Raw genomic sequence first — 20537 nt, forward strand, 5'->3', positions numbered from 1 at the left:
CTCGAACACCGAGATGCTCGTGCACTCACACACCGGGGGTGTGCCCATGCACACACACTTACATACATACCCAACTGCTCACGTCATGAATGTGGTACATTCTAACGTCCAGACACACACACACACACACACACACACACACACACACACACACACACACAATAACATACATGTAATATTAAAGAAGAAACAAATCTATCTGGACTTCCAATTCCCAATTTGATCCCATAAAAGTGATATTTACAATCACACTGTGACAGCTCAGTAGACCTCAACCGGTCTTAATATATATAAAAAAAAAAGAAAAGATTCTTTTGCTTTCTTTCTCTTCCCCAACCAAAGCTTCTTGTATTCATTTTCAGGCCCTTAAGCAAAGCTATCATAACATAAAAGACTTCGCTGAACCTACTAGAAGTTAATATTCTTCTACAGAACAGGGCCCATCGCTTACTTGCAAAAAAAGGGGGGGAGAGAAATAAAAGTGAAACGATTTTGCAAGCCAGAAATAAATTAGACAGCAACAACAACAACAAAAAGAAAAACAAAGGAAAAAATAAAAGTGATTAAAAAGGAGGAAGAGTATTCTTTTTTTTTCTCATTCTAATCAAAGCTGGATGGGGTCCCTGAGGGGACTTTGAGGGTGACACACATTAGAGAGGACTTAGATGCACCATGGAGTGGGGTGGGAGGGTGTTTAATTAGGGGGAGGGTGCAGACAGAAGGGAAGGGAGGCTTTATAAGTGCTTGGCAAATTCAAACAGCAAGAGAACTGCTAATACAATAAGTGGTACAGACAGTAGTCATCTAGTCAAAAACTCTGCTCACAAAGTCTAGAAACTGAGAAAATAATAGTTACATTGACAAAAAAAGGTGGTGGTGTTCAGGGACCTGGGTATGCGTGTGTGTTTGTGCATGTAACTACATGCACCGGATGTAAGTGTGTGCATCAGAAGAGAGTTTGAGGTGGGAGAAGGGTCGGGAGGAGGGGGGGGGGTAATAGTAGACTCCTTGGTGTCGTATGTCTCAGCAGAGCATGATCTTCAGTTTCAGGTGAGGTAGAGTGGCTTGTCCCTGCCTATCATGCTGCCACTGTAAAAAGAATAAATAAATAAATATCAATCAACCCAATAAAAAAAAGAGTGAAAGATTAATTCCTGACTGAAGGTACGACTGTACAGAAAAAAAAAAAAAAAAACTAAGAGGGTTTCTGTGTTGATCTAACTTAGCCCTGCTAATTGACTAATAACTGAGCAGGAATAGCAGAGTAGCAAAGGCACGAGTGTGTGCACACACAGTCAGGAAATTTGGTAAGTGAAAACTTGTGTTAGAAACATCTGTCTTTTTCTTTTTTACTGCTGTTTGACTAATACATGGCGGGCCCTTTTATCTCACCACTACCTCTCCAGCTGCCTCTCCTGTCTCTCTGGAATGGACTTGACAGTTTCCAACACTTACATACTGAAAGCATTGGCAGAATTATCTTAAATTACTACATGCTGGTTTGAGTTCCAGTTTAGGACTTGGATTGAGCTGCATCTATATTATTCATGTGGCCTGTTTAGAAACCTTAAATTACAGAGATTTCTTCCTGAACAAAAGCGTAAAACAGCACAATGGGTCCAATTGGTTGAACTGGATTGGTTCCCACTGACACTATGAATTTGCCCGTACGAACCTGCAGTGGTTGCCACACTCTCGATTGCAGTATTCACTGTCCCAGTCATGGGTTTGGGCCACTCCAGGGCCTGGACCAGGGCCAGGGGCTCCTGGAGACTGGGAACCTCCAATGCTCTTCTGGTACTCTGACTGTAGGTGGGAAAATCCCTGCAGGAGGAGCATCCCAAAAGTTATCACAAATTATCTTTTGAGCAAAATATTTACTCTTTAGACATCATGCGGTTAGACAGTATCTGTACCTGCTGCCCTGGAGGTGGGGAGTGAAGAGAGGCCTGAAGTCCCATCTGGTGAGAGATGATTGGCTGGGACTGGACCTGCTGCATGCGGATAGGCTGGTTGAGGAGCGAGCTCTGGTGCAGGGAGAGCTGCTGGTGGGGGTGAAGCGGTGGGCTGATCTGGAAGGAGGAAGGGGGAGAGGCACTAATGCTGGGTAGCATCTGCGATGGGCTGAGCGTCTGTGACAGAGTGTGGCGTGGGGCATGTCCTGCGTAACTCTGCAGGTCAGTGAGAGGGAAGGCGCCGGGCCCCAGGTATGGTGATGATGTCTGAGGGGGAGGTGGCACACTGTACAGTGGCGGGTTGGCTGGCATCATGTGTGGAGAAGCCTGGCTTGTTTGGGCACTTTTCGTCTCCACTGGGTCATTGTATGTCTGAGAGGACAAGAGAGAAGAAATGAAAAGAGTTACGCCGACTCTCAGCATATCTTCACTTTTTAAAATACTTCAGATCCTGTTTTTGTAACACGCTTTTCAAAAGGCACCTTTTTAAGTGTTCCCGGTTGATCTAAACCTTCACGAAGTGGTTTAGATCATCTGGCTTGTTTACAACGTGTCTGATTGAATGATTACAACTACCTGTCTGACTACTGGTGTTGCAATGCTTCCGAATCTTTGAAAACGGTACATTAACATCATAAGCACAAGAAATTATACTGAAAGCTATAACAATAAGATTTCAAAGTATAATCAATGTGACTGATCCTGCAAAACTCAGCGATGCAGTCATCTTTGGGCATCATTGTAAAGCACAGTCACAGATCAACGAAGAGCAAAAAAACAAATAAACAAACAACATAAAACCCAAACGTGAGCTTTGAAACACACAAATTTGTTTGTAAAATGAAATCAAATAAAAATAAAGAAACTTATTTATTGTCCAAAAAATATATCCTCATTTTGAAACTGATGCCATGGGCATGTTTGCCACTGTGTTGCGTCACCTCGTCTTTCAACAACAGTATCCACCGTTCCGCGCCCGCTTTGTTGTATTTTCGTTTCATATTTTCAGTGACTGACAGGTGTGGACTGCAGACAGGTCAATTTAGTACAAATAGGGTTGAAACAATTTGTAGATCATGGCATCCTGTTTTTGACTTGCATTTCTCACTGCATTCCAGGTTTTGTTTGGAATATTAATGGTTGAGCTTTCTGTTTGGGGCACAAAGGTTGCAGCTGTGGCTAATTCAGATAAGCTATTTGTTAAACTGCCCTTTTGGACAGAGTTCCTGGCAAAGAAGATCTTTGGTATTTATTGCTCCTTAGTTTCCTTAGTAGTTTTGAACTGCTCTTTCCATACATAGAATATATTAGCATGAAAATACAGTGCAATTTTAGGATGTAAATATGGTTTGAGGCAGATATGAGCATGCATACAACAAAGGATGAAGCTGAGGGTCATTTATTGATAACACTGTCCTATAATTCTTGGCAACTTTCTCAGGTGAAGTTACTAAACTTGAGTGAAGAAATTGCAAAGCAGCAGCAGCAGGTATCTGGAAATTAGTATTCAAAAGCAAATGTTCAGGCATCCTTATACAAGAAATAAAAAGATGCCGTGGCTTCTTCTCAAAGAAATATTCATTCTATGCAATTATTTGGTAATTCTGTGCAATTTATCTACAACTTAAAGTGCACTATTTAAGCAAAAACAGCTTATTATCCACATGGTCACTTTTCAGTTTCTCTTTATTAATTCATTCTTTATTTATTTTGTATCTGTGCCCAATCACCTTTCACATACACACACACACACACACACACACACATCGACATATTTTCTGCAGGCCTATCTGTTTCACTTTCTATTATGCGGACAGAATATGTCCATGTATGATATACATCCAGTGTTTCTCATTAACTGTCAAACTGGCTAGAGTGATATGTGGCAGTCTGCTGTTTAGTAATGGCTCACATCCATCCAACTGAATCCCTGAAATAATCAATGGACTGGGATGAAGGGATGGATAAAGCAGAGGGACAGACACATTTGCAGGGTCAAGTGGAAAATGAAATACTGAAGAAATGAGATAAAGGGAGAAGGGGAGAGTGAGATGGTAGGTTTGATTTGTTGAAGCTTATTTCTATTCCAAGCTGATATTCAAGGACTGTTTATTATAGATGGGTTTTATGTGGTCATGTCCATACTTGTGCTAAAAGGTCTTTGAAATTTTTACTTATAATATATGGAGTAAAAAGCTGCCTGTGGATCTGAGAAACGCCACGACATGTAGCAAGACGCAATCAAACTTTTGTTTTTTTTTCCCCTAAACTCTTCTTGAACAAACTAACAAGCATTGCGAAACAAAAAGGCAACAGGTGCACACTAAGGATGTAAACCCTTTAAATGATCCTCCAATTACCTCCGATTCCATCCACCCCGATTCACTCTGAAAAGACTCCTTTACTGGTAATTAAAAAAGAGAGAGGATCATGATGAATTACGAGATTCAGTCCTGCATTCACTCTGGCTGTTCTTGAATGAGTGAAGGAAAGGTTTGTAGGTTTATTTTTGTCTGTCAGACTTTTGACTGGCAATCTACCAGCATATGGCATCAATCAAGCCTCTGTATAGGGGCTCTGCCATGAATGTCTAATCGCACCCCAGACAAGAGATGAGAATGGTCTTTTTAGTTGGAAATATGCTGCAGTGAAGAGGCTGATGAATTAACTATTCATGCCTTAATCAAGGTGCTTGTTTTCGGCCCATGAGTATGAGAGGAAGTGTGGCGCTGCGCTAGGGGGATGAAGGAGGGAAGGCGAGGAGGAGGAGCTTGCTATATGCTAATGCAATTTAGAGTTGAATTTGAAGAACAATGCAGAGAGGCAGAAATGAAATACAGCACACCAACAGATTGAAACAGCCCTGTAACTATTGTGGAAACCGTGCAGATGTGAGACGTTCACAATGTCACTTTCTTTTTTCTTTTCATGTTTCTTCTTTTAACTCTAATACGAGAGCAGAGGGTGTGGGCAAACCTCAGCCAACACATTAGTGGCCCACCAGGCAGGACAGAAACATCAGGACAGCAAATGACAGCTAATGTCCAGTTCTACTTGTAAATGTGCACGCTGATGAGCACGCACACACTCACAGAAGTGTGCTATAACTATCCATTTCTCCACAGGTTGCAAATCGGGTGTGTTTGAGGCCTAATGTTCACTGTTCTCTGCAAAGCACATACACAGCTTTTGAATAGACAGAAACACACACATACACACACACATATATTTATATATATATATATATATATATATATATATATATATATATATATATATATATATATATATATATACATTGTGTGTGTGTGTGTACCTCTGATACAGCTAGTGGACCTTTTACTTGAAATGAGAGTGAGAGGAATTCTGTCTAATTTATCATCCCTTATATCGCCACTGACCCATGTATATCAAAGATGTGACCCCTGCTGTTACCTTGGAAACCAGACTGGCTCTGTAGGCGGCCAGGGCTTTCAGGTACTCCTTCTTAGCAGCCTCTGTTTTCCTCTTGTAGCTCTGCAGGAGCAAACACAACAATAACAATGTTTGATTACAAGGCAATGCCAAAGGCTAAAATGACCCTGTGTTCCACACTGACTGATGTGGAGGAAATTTTAGGAGTCATGGTAGTGATGAAAAACATTTCACATGCATTCACTGAACAATTATCAGGTCAAGAGGATGTGACCATCTGCATGATGTTGATTCATATGAATAATTCATTTCCCGAAAAACATCCAAAATGAAATGTCAAGACATATTGTGCACATAAAGCTGAAAACAGAAATGAAATGAGGAGTGAGATGCTGTTTGTCACTTTGTGTTGTGTTTTTCAGTCTCCTCCTCTATTAGGGCTGCAGCTTATCTCTTAATCAGAGCTGATGTCCCAGCAAATCATTCAGACGAGGACAGGGGGGGAAATAAATAAATAAAAGAACTGAAAGCAGCATTAGCAAAGAGGCAATCTCGAGCCTTCTGAATGAACCTTAAAATGATGCGTTCAGACAGGGAATTCAAGTTAATGTCATCACATGTCACTCAAAGACTCTTTAAAGCTGCCATTGGCTTTTTTGATGAAGTGAAAGCAAGTCGGAAAAAGTCCAACCTTAAATCAATGAAGGAGACTCAGATCTCAGCTCATCTCTGAAGCATTTTAATATGTAGCAAAGTGTGTGTTTGTGAGAGTGAGTGGATGCAGTGGGTAATTACTGATCCTCTGTGAGAGGCTGTCTGTGGCAACATGGACAGGGTCATTTCTTTGAAAGAGGTGGGATAGAATAACCATTAAGCATTCATGTGTGGCCAGATGCACATAGGCTGGCAGCCGCTAACACACAAAGTCAATAAACAAACAGACAAACACATAGAACAGCAAACAAACCGGGATGAAGGCAGATACAATCTCTTGCTCAAACAGCTGATGTTTATCTTCTCACTCATCACTATTTACAATATTATCATCATTTTCCTTCCATGATATATGTTCAGATATTCTGGGCCAAGATGAGAATGAGGAGGTGAGAGTTGGAACTGTAAATTCTAACGATTTAATAAAAAAAAAAGAAAAAAAAAAAGAAAAAACATGGCTCCTCACTTCTTATACACTAACAGACTTATGTCTACATCTAACCAAACTACTCCCAACAGCTTTAATTTCAAATTAATTTAACACAGCTAATGATTTGCACAATGACTGATACTTTTAAATAAATTACCATGCCTAAGGATGTCTAATTATCTGAAAGTGAGTGGATTCATTAGCAATTTAAGCCGTCAAAGGCTGCAGGTCAGTATGAATTAAAAATAACAAAGCTGCAAGGGGAGAGCATATGCCTCCATCGTAATCCTGACACTGAGGTGTCCCGCCTGAATTAGCCCCTAATTGTACCTTAATGAATTGTACTTGTTTGATAACCAGTTAATTACAGGAGACAATAGCCCTGCACCCTGCTGACACTGAAGGGAGTGATTACACTGCAACCCGAAGACTGAACGATCGGCGAGAGAAGAAGGAGGGGGAGGAGGAAGGGAAACAAATAAGAACATAGCAGATTAATTGGAATAGGTGTAAAGAACAGGTAAAATTAAAAACAAACATGAATAAAGACTTTAAGACAGAAATAGAACAAAAAAGGGCTGAAACTGAAGCTAAAACTGAACCACGGAGGGGATTTAATGTCAGAGCATGTTGTTTAAACAAAGTGACAGTGTTCTATTCGCTTCTATCTCTGACCTTTTGCCAGTAAACAAATCCAAAAAGCAGACTCAATTAAATAAAGCTGAGGTCTCTCGTCCCTCCTCCCCAAAAACCTATCATCACTATTCCTCCCAACTACTGGAAAAAAAAAACAAAAAAAAAAAGAACGATTTTACTCTGAAATAACAAAAACAAGAAAAATGTTTTGTGTTTCTGGAGCAGCTTTAACATGTAGTCACCTTGAGGGATAAGAAAACCCAAATAATGCATTGATCTCATGCTATAAAGTAAAAGGCCGCTGGGAATAATAATAATCATAACAAACAACAACAACAACAAAAAGTATAGCTCTGAAAACATTTTAATAAAAAATAAAATATAAACATAATCATGAGACAAAAAAGTCTTTGTTCTGCCAAGCTCAAGGACAAAGCGGAAGAATACGCAACACAAGCAAAGTAGGAAAAACACACTGTAGCACAACAGAAGAAATCACAAGATGAACACTAAACCCAACTGTGAAGCTTCTAATCGCTGCTTCACAAGAGAAGAGGGGACAAAAAAACATCGCCTTCACTGCATTTATGTGAATTTTACTGCAAGGTATGTTCGAGGAGCGCTATAGGTAATTGGAAACAGGAGCTGAGATCTAGTAAAAATAAAGCTGTGTGTCGGGGAAGGGTTGTGTTTACATTCTGGTGCTCCTGCGTGGCTCCAGAGGGTCTGACTGTAACGTTATGGAACACATCTCAACGGTCCTGTTGGGATGACGTGACAGTCGATGTTGGAAGAAAAAGAACAACTCTGCTTATGTCAACAGATCAGAGTAGTTTGGAATTAAATGTGTGCATTAAAGATTTTCAAAGAGTGACAAATTGGTAGAGAAAGGTTTCATTATTGAAATACTTCCCTCTAACATTGGTGGTCCATAATTTTTCAGGTTTTTTTTTCCCACTGCTGAAAAAGCGACTACAGAAATTTAAATGGCTTTAATGACTACTAAGTGAATTGGTTCTTTTCTGTAAATACACTGCTATCAAGTTTACCCATTTGTTGTACTGTAATAAATGATGGTGCTAGCCTGTGAAAATAATTAGAACAATCACAGGGTTATTGCCCAGACAGGGTGCTACATTTCATTCCATAATGACATCATTACCTCGAGTTAATTACATGTCCTGCGAGGTGACGCGTTTGATTAAACACATGAATGCACAAACAAATAAAAAATGTAGCTGTTTAGTGACAAGCTGAATGGAAAAGTGTTTTTTGTAACGGTGGAGCTAGTTTTATTTCTGTTCCTTGATACCACTGTGAAGGACAAATGCATTTACCATGAGAGAGAAAAGAGAGAGAGAAAAACAGAAAATCTGAGGCTAAAAAAAAAAAAAAAAAAAAAAAAAAAGCACCAGGATGCGAAGGGTTAAGAAGCACAAACAATAACATTTCTGGAGCAGATGTCCTTGAGGCAAAACCAAGGACGAGGCAATTGCTAATCTTGTATTCCCAGCATGATCAAATCACCAGGCAACAGATATAAATAAAAGGACAGGAAATGAGGAATTCACATTCAAGGGTGTCAGCAGCGAAATGAAGATTCATGGTGAAGAGCCCCAGTGAAGGCGGCAAAAATTAACTGCAAATAAAAGGGACAGACGGCCTCCAAAGTCCAGCGTATAAAGTAGATTTGGTGGGAGAAAGAGACACACGTGCTGGATGAGATCTAGTAGATGGTGGCTGGGGCTGCAGGGAATGGGCTGCACTTTGTCATGAAGACAGGTGCTTTTATTTGACACCTAATAGGCTGCACCCTGACTGGATATTCTAAAAATATGAGTCTGTGCATGATCATCAGACTGTCTCGTTTTCCGTTCATTTCACACCATCATTTGTTACCACAAGCACAGAGAAGGCACTTTGACTTTGTCTTGTTGCTCTGGAATGTTAAAGGGAATTGAAACGGTTCTGCTTGGGAGATGTTACTGCAGTCTCAGATGCAGGCGTGAAGTAATAAAAGAATTAAATCATAACATAGCTGCTAATGGTTCAAAACACCTTTCTACAATAATTAAGGTTCTTCGATCGATTCTGCGGCATCTACGCCATCTTATCCATAGATACACATATGAAAGGAAATGACGTGACTCATTTGTGAGATCAGTGTGTTGTATATCTCATAGTCAGACACACAACAACTTCAACAGCAAAAGATCAGACTGGCTAGTGTCTGATCTAACAGAAAATTGTTTGTCCTTGTTCTGATCAATGCAAATTCTATATTTAGTGTCTTGCTGTCCAGCATGACTTTAAAATATGTGTCAGTAGGATATTTGGTTCAAAATCTGAATCCGGGCTGAGGTCTTTTACCATGAAGTTTGCAAGTTATCCTTGTGTCCTTCCACATGTCAGAAAACACCCATGTTAGGTCAACTGGTCATGTTTATAGTGACCCCAAGAATGTACATATATGGTTGTTTGTCTCCTTTGTCTCTGTGATGGACTGGCCACCTGGCCAGGACATACCCTGCCTCTCACTCTATTGCAAAGGAAAAGTCAAATCATGTCAAGTGATTTATATGCACATTTAAAACAGCAGACACAGACCAAAGTGCTGTACAATTTAAAAAACAAGAAAGCAACATGAAACAGATGTAGACAAATACTAGTGAAACAACACAAAGGCGTAAATGTCAAAAATTCAATCTTAGTTACAAGCCATGGAAAAGAAATTCGTTTTTAAATTAGTTTTTTAAAAATAGGTGGGGGGGGGAGGCAGTTTGTGGACAACAACAGAAAACGTTCTGTTGGTCTTAACAGGGACACGTTACAGCTGATTGATATCAATCAGCTGCATTTTGACCAATCTGTTCAAAAATGTCTAAAACAACTTTCCAGATCTCTAAATTTTGACAAATTTGGCTGTAAATATGATGTAAAGTTGCTTTTATGATTAATTTATTAAAGATACTTGATAGTGTTTTCCTCTCTACATGTTATTTCAAGTACAGTAGAAATGAAAAAACAGCAAATATGCAGATATGTGCCACATTAAAAAAAAAAAAAAAAACACTTAAAAAAAAACAATAGAAATCACCAAATCTGCAGTATTTCTCTTTGTAAAGACCACATGCTAATCAGAGCCGGGGGACATCAGAAGCTGACCAAAACAAGCCATGAATAGGGTACTTGACTTGTATTTTTCAAGTCAGCAGACAATTTTAATCTTGCTCAAATAAAGTTACTGGATGCTTTTTTTAAGCATTCTGATGAGTTCTTCAAAATGATTCTTTCTCTGCCTTGAAAAGATGTGAAAGTGTTACTAGCATTGATGCCACTAAAACAACTGTAAGGAACCAAAACTAAAGAACACATGTTCATAAAAATCTGTATGGACACAGTGTAAATGATCATTGATGTACCTGCTTCTGCTCCTCGCCCAGTCCATCCCACATGGAGGCGACTATTTTGGATACATCTCCAAATGTGGCATTAGGATTCTGTCCTTTGATGGCTGCCTGGGTATCTCTGAAGAACAAGGCGTAGGCCGACACGGGCTTCGTTGGCTCATTGGGATCCTTCTTCTTCTTCTTTTTTTGGGGTTTGGGCTTGGGCTTTATCATCTCCGATGATGGCCGTTTCTCACCCGCAATCTGAAAGACCATCAGCGCACAGAAAACAACACGGTTGCTTATTGACACTGAAAATAAGTCTCCAGTTCCCGATGCTTAGAATGAATAATTGTGTCTGAGATAAATGCTTATAACACTGGGTCCAGGTGAAGCGTGTAAACTTCATTAACTCCATTATTCAACTCCTCCTGTTTAGTAACCAATGTCTGAATATTGCAGCAATGTTTCACTGACAGTAAGACTTTAACACACAGGCACTGGGTGACAGCAGCTTTTTTGTCTGCTTCACTTTGACAAAAATAACATGAACTCGAAAAAAATTTATCAAACCTTTTCAAATCTTTATTTTGCAGTTGCTCAGCAAGTCATAAATTCAGACTTTTCATGCTTGGGGTGAAAGGAATTTTAAATCACCTGATGTATCTGCTGCGGCTTTGATGTGGTCTCAGAATGAATTGGAGAGAGCAAATGGAATTACTTACTGATAGGAGAGATGGTAATCATTTTTATTCACATACGCAGTGCGAAGTGCAGCAGAGATGTATAGGCAGGGAAATATATATATATATATTTTTTTTTAAATAAAGGATCCCACTCCTGTTACGCTGTATCTCTTCAAGCTAGCAGCTAAATACTCAGATGAATCTGAAACACTGAGGAAGTGGCAGATTTCATTATGCACTCATTTACATTCCCCTGACAGAAATGAAGCAAATCCATGGAGAGATTGGATTCTGGGCAATTTATTAAATAAGTTTTACGTATTTAAATAAACCAAATAAAAATAAACAAGCATCTGTCTCTTCTTACTCAAATAAATGAGTGATTGGAATGAAGTAGTGGTAGCTTACGAGCCACATTGTTACTGAAAACATGGTGAAGCATGATGAAACAGTGACAGACATGGGCAAGATTGAGAAGAAAATTATGCATGTGTTGTTGAATATCAACTCATTAAATCATCCTACGCACGATGAATAAGGGGAAGTTTTATATTAAGATCTTTCTTTAAGTTGGCCAGTAGACATTAATGGATTCCCAGTTACCTAACTCTGAATCTAAAGTATCATTAAAATGCAACACCACACTTTGGTGATTATTCTCACAAAAGAAAAGATATTGCTCAATATCAACTCCTGCAAAATCATATCAGTTTTCCAACCAACCAAATAAAGATACACAAGCATACCAATCCCTTTATTCCTCTTGAACTCAACATTGCACTTAGCAGGTGAACCATTTAGGAAAAGCTCTGCGAAGCTCTTGCCTTCATCGCCTTTACTACAAGCCAGAGAAGCCACATGAATACCTTCGAGTGAGGATCAGTCTCCTCTTCCTGAATGGAGCTTGAAGGGGAAGGTGTGGCTGATTTACTTCCGGGAGGTGAAGGGGAACCATGAGGCAGTGCACTCCGGTTGCCCTGAGGGTTTAGCTGGGACAATGCGCTCATGGGGTTGGGCAGTATCGGAGGAGAGTTGTTTATCATGGGGTGGTTACGGGCGGGATCATAATGAGCGCCATCTGGGTGCTGGTGATGGTGTTGCTGTTGTTGTTGCTGTTGGTGGTGGTGGTGGTGGTGGTGGTGCAAAGCCATGTCCTGCATCTGGGGTAAGAGAAGAACACCAGATTCACTATACTCTCCTCTACTCAGAATAATAAGTCTGCCAATTAGCCAAATGTCCTGGTTTGGAAGTGGAGATGACATTTTCAAATTTAAGTAAATATCAGTGTGTTGGATGAATCTACATGATGCAATAAAGAAAATACATTGCAGTGTGTTGGAAGAAACAGGTCAGAGCCAAAAAAAAGGCCTCACAGGTCAAAGTGTAAGAAAATTTTCCTGTCTCTTTATAAGAGATCGCCTGTATTTATAAACTTGAGTGCAGATTAACCATCGTTTGCACTTCATGCAGACCTAGTGTTAGCTTTCAAGAATTCCAGCTGGTATTAAGGGTTATGCAAGTGTACATGTAACGCTTTGAGTCTGGCTTTATTGCACATGTGTTTATGGGATTTTCAAAGAGCAAAATTTAGGAAAGAAAGTATCCAAAATAAATCTTGCAGTTACTTAAAAGTACTTAGCTTTGGACCAACTATTCACTCCAAATTGCACTATTATTTAAGATAAAAATACTCCTTTAGTGCTCTGTGACATGGCTTATTGCCGTGGAGTGGGGAAGAGAACATGTGTGAAGAATGATCTATTTTAGTAAATTCACTTGTGAGGAGACATTCACAGAACATCTGTAGAACAATGTTATCCTGAGCTGACTGAAGGGCAATTACAAAATCTTCAAGGAGTCATGAAAAATCTGATGCACGAAAACCTTCTGCAACTCATCAGTGATTGTCTTTTGTTTTAATGAACACAGAATCACGTTTGTTGTTGGGACGCAATCTGCAACGACCTTGAGTAGAACGGAAACTCTGAAATAAATCATCAATAAAACAACTAAGATGAGGTGATGCACTGATAGGTCTATAACAAAACATCTGTGTTTTCTAGAATAAAAATTCTTTCCATTAAATCCATAGTAGACTGTGTTGATAGTGGCTATGAGTTAAATCTTGTTAGATTATAATGGCTCTTGTCATTGTTTGCGTGCTTTTATGTTTGACTTGATTGGGAAATCAGGTTTGTGCTTAAATGCCCTGTGTTGTTGCAAAAAGCTATGCCTGAGATGTTGGTCAGTTACAATCTCCCGTTTATCATCTAACTCATTACTATGCTAATTCACACTTCTTCTGGTACACCAGCTGGTTATTGCCAAAATGAACTGGTCATATCTGTGTTTCTAAACGAGGTGAGTTTTACTATGTCACCCGTAGAACTAAACACTGCTATCGGTGCTATTTATGATACATGATCATGTGCTTACTTGCACATATTAAATCTGGGCCTTTTTTCTACCTACATGAACATTAAAACAGGTCAAATTTAAATACACAAGGGTTAATTAGCTCAAAATAAAAAAAAAATTAAACCAAACGAGACAGCTTATGTTGACTTCACACGAGTTCTCTAAAAACTAAATAAATTGTGCTCTTGCGACCAGAAGATACGTGTCCTTTGTGAAATTCACTTTTCAATCTTTTGAATTCACAGCTAGATATTTTTGCTTAATTAGCCATTTATCAAATTTAACCTGTTAATGTTGGTTGGAGCCCAAAAATCACAAAAATGTAATACTTTAAAACCCTTTTCCAGGCATTGATCAAACCTTGTTAACTAATCTATTTCCATTAAAAGGATACATTTGGAATTTCCTCCATAAAATAATCCCATCTTGGCCAAAAATACTTGACATGCAACTCTAAGCCTTTGCTCAATATATTATGGTACAATCTGTGATTCCAATTGACTTCTGATGACTCCCATGAGTAATGAATGTAGCATCTCCAACTCTGACACAGTGGTCTTGTTGGTGATGATGCAGGACTTCAGCTCCGGCTTTAGAAAATTCCTTCCTGAGAAGCCAAAGCTTTCAGTACCTGGTAAAGTAATCAGTAAGTCAATGATATTGATCTACAAGACCTTCAACCCCCTGTAGATATATTATACCCACTGTGTGCTGTGATGAAAAGAAATATTACAAAGTGCTACATTAAACAACACCTTTTGCAATGTCTTGGAGTGCAAATAGAAACAAAAGCAGTACTAACAGCTGGAGAATGACCCCTACATGGAGACCGCCCTTTCGTAAGTCAGACTCTAACAAAGTTCTGTTCATAGCCATCTTCAATCTTAAATAAAAACCGCATCAAAAGCTTTTTCTTCAAGATTCATCCGGACATAACATGAGATCAGACTAAAGGATGTTTTTAATGCGGGCACAAATTGGAATGTTTGGCAATTTACAGATCAGAAAGTGATGATCTAGCATTTGTTATACCTTTTAAACATTTATGAATTAAATAATACATTACACGTTAATGCAGTGCTAAAAAGATCAAATTGAAAAGACCCAAGCATATGAGGTCTTGATAAACACGAGCAGAGGTTCAGAGATGAAGGCTTGGCTCTCTAATCATAATTGGTCCCAGTAGATTGCCAGAATAAAAATGCACTACAGAGTAATGTTGTGCACGGCTCTGGCCTGCTTTGAAAGCTCATAATATTCACACAACATTAAATTCTGTGTTTGCCTCAGCAGCTGCTCACAAAAGCCAGCAGTGAACAAAGACATGCCTTTTGCATTTCAAATAACCAAGATGTAACCTCCCCCATACATGGAAATCTCAAACTTCCAGTCATAATTCAAAACACCATTACTTCACTTCTTAAAACATGAGGAAATAGCTTTAGTTTTTTTAAAGAGAAGAAATGGTTTGACAAAAAATAAAAAGGAAGAAGTCAAAAGAAGGAAATAGAAATCCATTTACTTCCAATTTTCCATAGACTTACTCTTTAAGGGTCCTCCCGAACCAAGAAGCATTGAAAAACCAATTAATCAAACATGAATGGCCTATCATAGCTATAGCAGAATCATTTCCATAGCAACAACCTCCAGGCAAAATTGTCACCCTTTAATCTGAGTCACACTGTGTTTAATATAAACAAGAAAGAGACATGCAGAGCAGAGCAGTTCAGAGAAGGGAATGCACTGCTGCATCACGGGTACTTGGTGTCAACCTCATAAGAGCAAAGAGACAAAAAAAAACAAAAAAAAAACACCACAGGGTCACTTAAACTTTATCAAAAATTCCTCAATTGAAGCAGATACAGTTGAACTTAGATTCCCTTATTTGTAACTGCATAAGACACAACAACATTCAAAGCACCAGTGAAACGGCAGAGAAAAAGATATAATATATAAATATAGTGATAAAAAAAACAGTCTCTACCTGCCTCTACCCCATCCCAGGCCAGACTCCCCACACCAACATACAGTACACTATGTATCAATAAAATACTGTAAAAACAAACAAATAGAAGTAATTTTAGAAGTAACTACAGTTATGAGTCATATAACATTATTATGCTAAATTTGATTTGTTTTGTTGTTGTTTATTTCATTACTAGTCATTTATGTTGACCGTCATATCTAACAGCATTAGCTCAGTTAAAGCTCAATGTTATGTCTTCACTAATGAAGCAGTTAGTCAATAAACTATGAAAGCATAAACTATTTCACAAGTGTGTAGCTAATAGCACATGTTTAGACAAGTAAAAAAATCCACATTCCTGTGTATGACTAAAGCCAGTTTTATAACATAACAGAACTAATGCACTTTACTCAAAACACTCCCACTGTGATAATGTGCTTCTAACAGTCATTATATGTCCTTTTTGAAAATGTCTAGGCGTGCTTTTAATTGGTGCTCCTACCTATGAAAACAAGAAAAACAAGAAGTTACCACATAACAGCATAAAGCCTGAGCTAAATAAAGCCATCTGCAGACGGCTGCACAACTATTATGAAAGAATCTGACAGAGGTTGCCGGTTGCCATAGGTACTGTATGCTAATTCCTAATGGTATCAACCAAACAGCTGTCCAAAAGAGGTGGGAATGCACAAAGAGCAACATATTTTAATTGGTCACTGCTGTCTTTCTTTGACAAGCAAGTAATAATATCTCAATTTTCAATAGTCTTGTGGCACAAATAGCAGAGCACTTGTAAATATGCAAGTGTCTGTGATGTAAACCAGACTGGGAAGGTAGATGATGGGGCATAATGGAGCCTTGAAAAAGAATAAAACTGGAAAAGAATTTGGAAATAAATGAGGAAATATGTTTTAAAAATTTTTTTTTTCATTTTCATTTCTATTCCTTTCTCTGTTTACGCAATTTATTTTCTGAATCATTTATCTTTTATCTTTCACATTTATTTTTTAATTCTTTCTTTTTGTTTTTCCGTTTTTTTTTTTTTGTTTTGTTTTGTTATATTGTTTTTGCTATGTATTTCCTTGGACCCAAGCTGTCAATCATCAGCTTTGGGGCGGGGTTTCTTTTCCGTGTTGAGAAGTCCAGTTCAGCACAGATGATGACAGCTCACTCTGTTCTGTATCTTAAAGTATTTTAGGTGAAAAGTAAGCAATGTAATTGCTTAAGTGTCATTTGCATCAGACCTTAAATGCCTCTTTGATATTTTGGTCCAATTTTTGTAGGACGGCGCTTTTGAACTTTGCTTAGGTAATGAACACATGCAGTCATGAATGTGCAATCATTGTCATCTGATCCATGCATCTTGTAGGTTGTGAAACATAATCCCCCAGTGAGGCATAATTTTGTAGTTAGATTAATTGCTTGTAAATTTTTACATTACACTGCTTTGTTTAGATACAGCGTCCTTTTACTTCCCAGGTTCTGTGTCCTGCTGCTGATATTAAAAACGGCATAATGAAGATGACTGTAAGGAGAACCCTATGTCACTACAAAAAGAAGCTACAGTATGAAATGAAGGCAGAGCAATACATATTTTTAGTGCCCAGAGCACTAAAAACGCAGGGCCCCCTTTTCATCTACGACAATAATGTCGAGCCCCCCCTCCCATCACATGAACCAAAGCAACATACCAAGAAATGCCTCTTTAGTTTTAGTGGCTGTATTGTAGGTAACCATAATTAAAACCAGTCAGTACTATTATCCATTCTTCTGCTTCAGTGTGAAACATTTTAAAACAGGAATCTTTGCAAAGTTCCAAAGTATTGTTGTAACTTGTTTGGGCTCATACTTCATTATATTAGATAATATTTTGGTACGTGCAAAACACTGTGGTCTTATTATTACCCACCATTGATGATCACTATTACTGGTCAAGCAGGGACAGATATGCTCCATCATAGTTTGTTCTTTTTTTTTATTACTCAAAGTCTCTTTTGTTGATTTATCATCATTTCCTATGAGTACTTTTATAAATTTGTCCAGTGCCAAAACTTGCAAGTTTTATTTAGCCTTGACCCCCCTTGCCGCCTTGGCAACTCTGGGCCCCGTTTGGGAACCACTGAGCTAATAGGGGAAAATATAAAAAGAATAAAGAAATAAATATGGAAATGATTGATAAAAAAGAAAAGGATAATTAAATATATAGGGAATGATTTAAAAAAAGGAATATAATAAATAAAAAAATATATTTTACACTAATATTAAAATATTTAGCTATTTTCCAGATTTATTCATTTTTGGGCACTCATATCATTCCAGTAGATGGAAGGCAAGAGATCCTGTGGACAGATAGAGTAAAAAAAAAAAGGGGAATTTCAAAGAAACTGCAGATGAAAAACAACATGTACTGTAGATAGTAAAAATCACTCCTGTAACTTAGTAGCATCGGGACATTTAGATATTGCGTTTGGTGATGAGCAGCATGGCAGACCTAAGCTGTGATGTAAAACCTGTAAACTTGGCACGAACACGTTCCCCTGCCTTCATGTGCCCGTCGTGTTGGTATTCATGTCTTGTACATCATAGTCAAATGGGAGTTAAATAACAAAGGCTTTCCAATTATGTGTAGCACATTGTGTGAGAGATAGAATATCACGAAGCCATTGTCGTCGTCCCCCCCCCCTCCATAAAGCAGATGGATTTTATAGCAGTAAAATAAAGCTTGAATCAATAAACATGGTAGTCATGTATAAACATGTCTGTCACTTTTTGATAAAGTATTTCACAACTATAGGTTCAATTTACCCATTTTTGTCAGATTTAAAATAATTAATGAAAACAAGAATTGAATTTCAATCAATTGAGCTTTTTTTTTTTCTCTGATGCTGCATAATCTGTCTGATTTGGATTCAGACGATACATCACCGCTTAATTGTTTTGGTCAGCGGGAACAGAAACTTTCTCTATCCTGTCCCGCCCCATCTGAACACACGGTACAGCGATCAATGCCTCTCTGACTCCTAAGACTTTTCCTTCCCACTCACTGCTTGACTGGAGCCATCTTGTTTGGAGTGATGGCTCACTCACACAGGTTCACGGCTGCTATTGTAAAATCAGCCAGCGTTTAATTGAAACAAATGACTATAATAACAGAACATTATCCCTGCAGGCACCCGGCCATGACAGCTTTAATTAGAGGCGCGTTCGAGACGGATCCTTCAAAAGCACAGCCGATGCGCAACAAGGTGGTAAACACGCCTTTAGGTTGGGAACAAACCCTGCGTCTCGCAGCCCTCAAAGCTACTTCTCATTCACCCTGAGGGCAAAGCGCTAACAACTCTGTTCCTCAAAGAGCCTTCCAGCCTCCCACCTCACCCTCCCTCTTCCTCATCCTCCTCACTCTCTCCCACTCTGTGTCTCTTTCTCTCCCGTCATGCATGGCTTTGGTTTATCAAGCTTATATATGCCCAGGAGGGTCATTTACACAAGCTGAGGAGAATTAATAAGAGAGTGGATTCATGAATCACACGCTACTTAAGTATGAAAGCAAATGCAAAACGCTGTATCTGCCTCCTTGTGACATCAGACAGATGCTAAGTAAGGAGATATGATGAGCAGTGGATGCCTGATGTTAAAAAGGAAAACACAAGTGTTCAAAGAATTTGCTAAAGCTTGATTAAATGAGTTTTACAAGAAGTTGCGATGACTGTATGGAATATTAAACATGCAGGCAAGGTGACTGACTTAAGTGCTATATGCTGCTGTGTTCAGAGTGCCAACACACTAATAAATCTTCAACTTCACTTATTACCATAGAGGTGGCTGTGTTTTATCAAAACAAGACATTTTAAGGTCATTTTTGAGAATTGAAAATGAAAAGAAAATATTTATGCCGCCGCACCTCCTGAGCTGAACTATGATCATAATTAATTTGTGAGGAAAACATTATGTCCTCACAAACTAGCTGTCTACTGGAATGAAAGTCTAATTATGAACTTTATAAGAAGGAGAGAAAAAAAGTTAATTTATCAGTATTAGTGGCCAAACTGTTATAATGGAATTAGCTTCTTTGATTTATCAAAGCCAAACGGCTTACACCTATGCATCTGCCTGGAGACTGTTCTAGAAATGAGGATCAAATAGCTCAGAGTCTAAAAAGAAACTCTGGGTTTACTTTGAGCTGAGCAACTCTGAGTTTTGGGGTCCAGAACAACCATTTTGAGATGATTCAATCAACTCTGAGTGTCTTTACCCAGAGTTGGGAAGCAAAATAAAAAAAAGCTACCTCAGTCAATGTGGAAGTTCGAATCCACAAATCCACCAACCGAATATTTAACTAAAGTGTTGGCTCAAATATTGGCGGACAGAATAAAATTGAAATCTTATTTAGATTTTGTCCAACTGGAGAAAAACATACATGTATATTTTAATTTCACACAGGTTAATATACAAATGAAATATTTCAAGGTAATTTCTGCATCTAATGATTAAACCCAGCTGACCTGTCCAGGATGTACCCTGCCTCTCGCCTGCTAGTTGCTTCCCCACAACTCTGAACTGGAATACATGCAAAGTTTTCTTGGACCCCCCTCCCTACCTCCCCAGTTACATATTATGTATTGTATAATTTCTGTTGTATAATCAACTACAGTAAAAAAACAAAAAAAAAAACAACAAAAAACTGCTCTTGTAAGTAGTTAATCTTCAGATTTTTGCCACATATGGTATTTTAAACTATACTGAAGCAGATGATGTCCTCATTGTGGGGGGATAATTAGGAGACACTGTCTGCTGGGATGCAGTGAGGATGACAATAGATCTTTACCCATCACACAGTTATGGAATTATGATTTCAGACGTGTGAAAACTTTCCTCATGCTTCACCGTATTGTTGTCTTTCTAAAATGTTTTGTGTTGTCAGTGCTATTA

General features: G+C 38.6%; 1 protein-coding gene across 1 annotated transcript in view; it reads right to left on the bottom strand.

The window, feature by feature from the left end:
• Positions 1-1046: 1046 nt before the first annotated feature.
• Positions 1047-20537, bottom strand: part of tox2 (TOX high mobility group box family member 2) — a gene marked incomplete at its 3' end in the record, with an annotated part of 97046 nt that continues 77555 nt past the window's right edge. Inside the window, exons 5-10 of the mRNA XM_079241771.1 lie at positions 12091-12384; positions 10572-10802; positions 5391-5471; positions 1917-2327; positions 1676-1824; positions 1047-1089 (exon numbers count right to left, since the gene is read on the bottom strand). Of these exons, the coding sequence (XP_079097897.1) occupies positions 1047-1089; positions 1676-1824; positions 1917-2327; positions 5391-5471; positions 10572-10802; positions 12091-12384 (1209 nt within the window). The remainder of the gene's footprint in view (positions 1090-1675; positions 1825-1916; positions 2328-5390; positions 5472-10571; positions 10803-12090; positions 12385-20537) is intronic.

This window comes from Telmatherina bonti (assembly GCF_933228915.1).
Source record: "Telmatherina bonti genome assembly, chromosome: 6".
NCBI lineage: Eukaryota > Metazoa > Chordata > Actinopteri > Atheriniformes > Telmatherinidae > Telmatherina > Telmatherina bonti.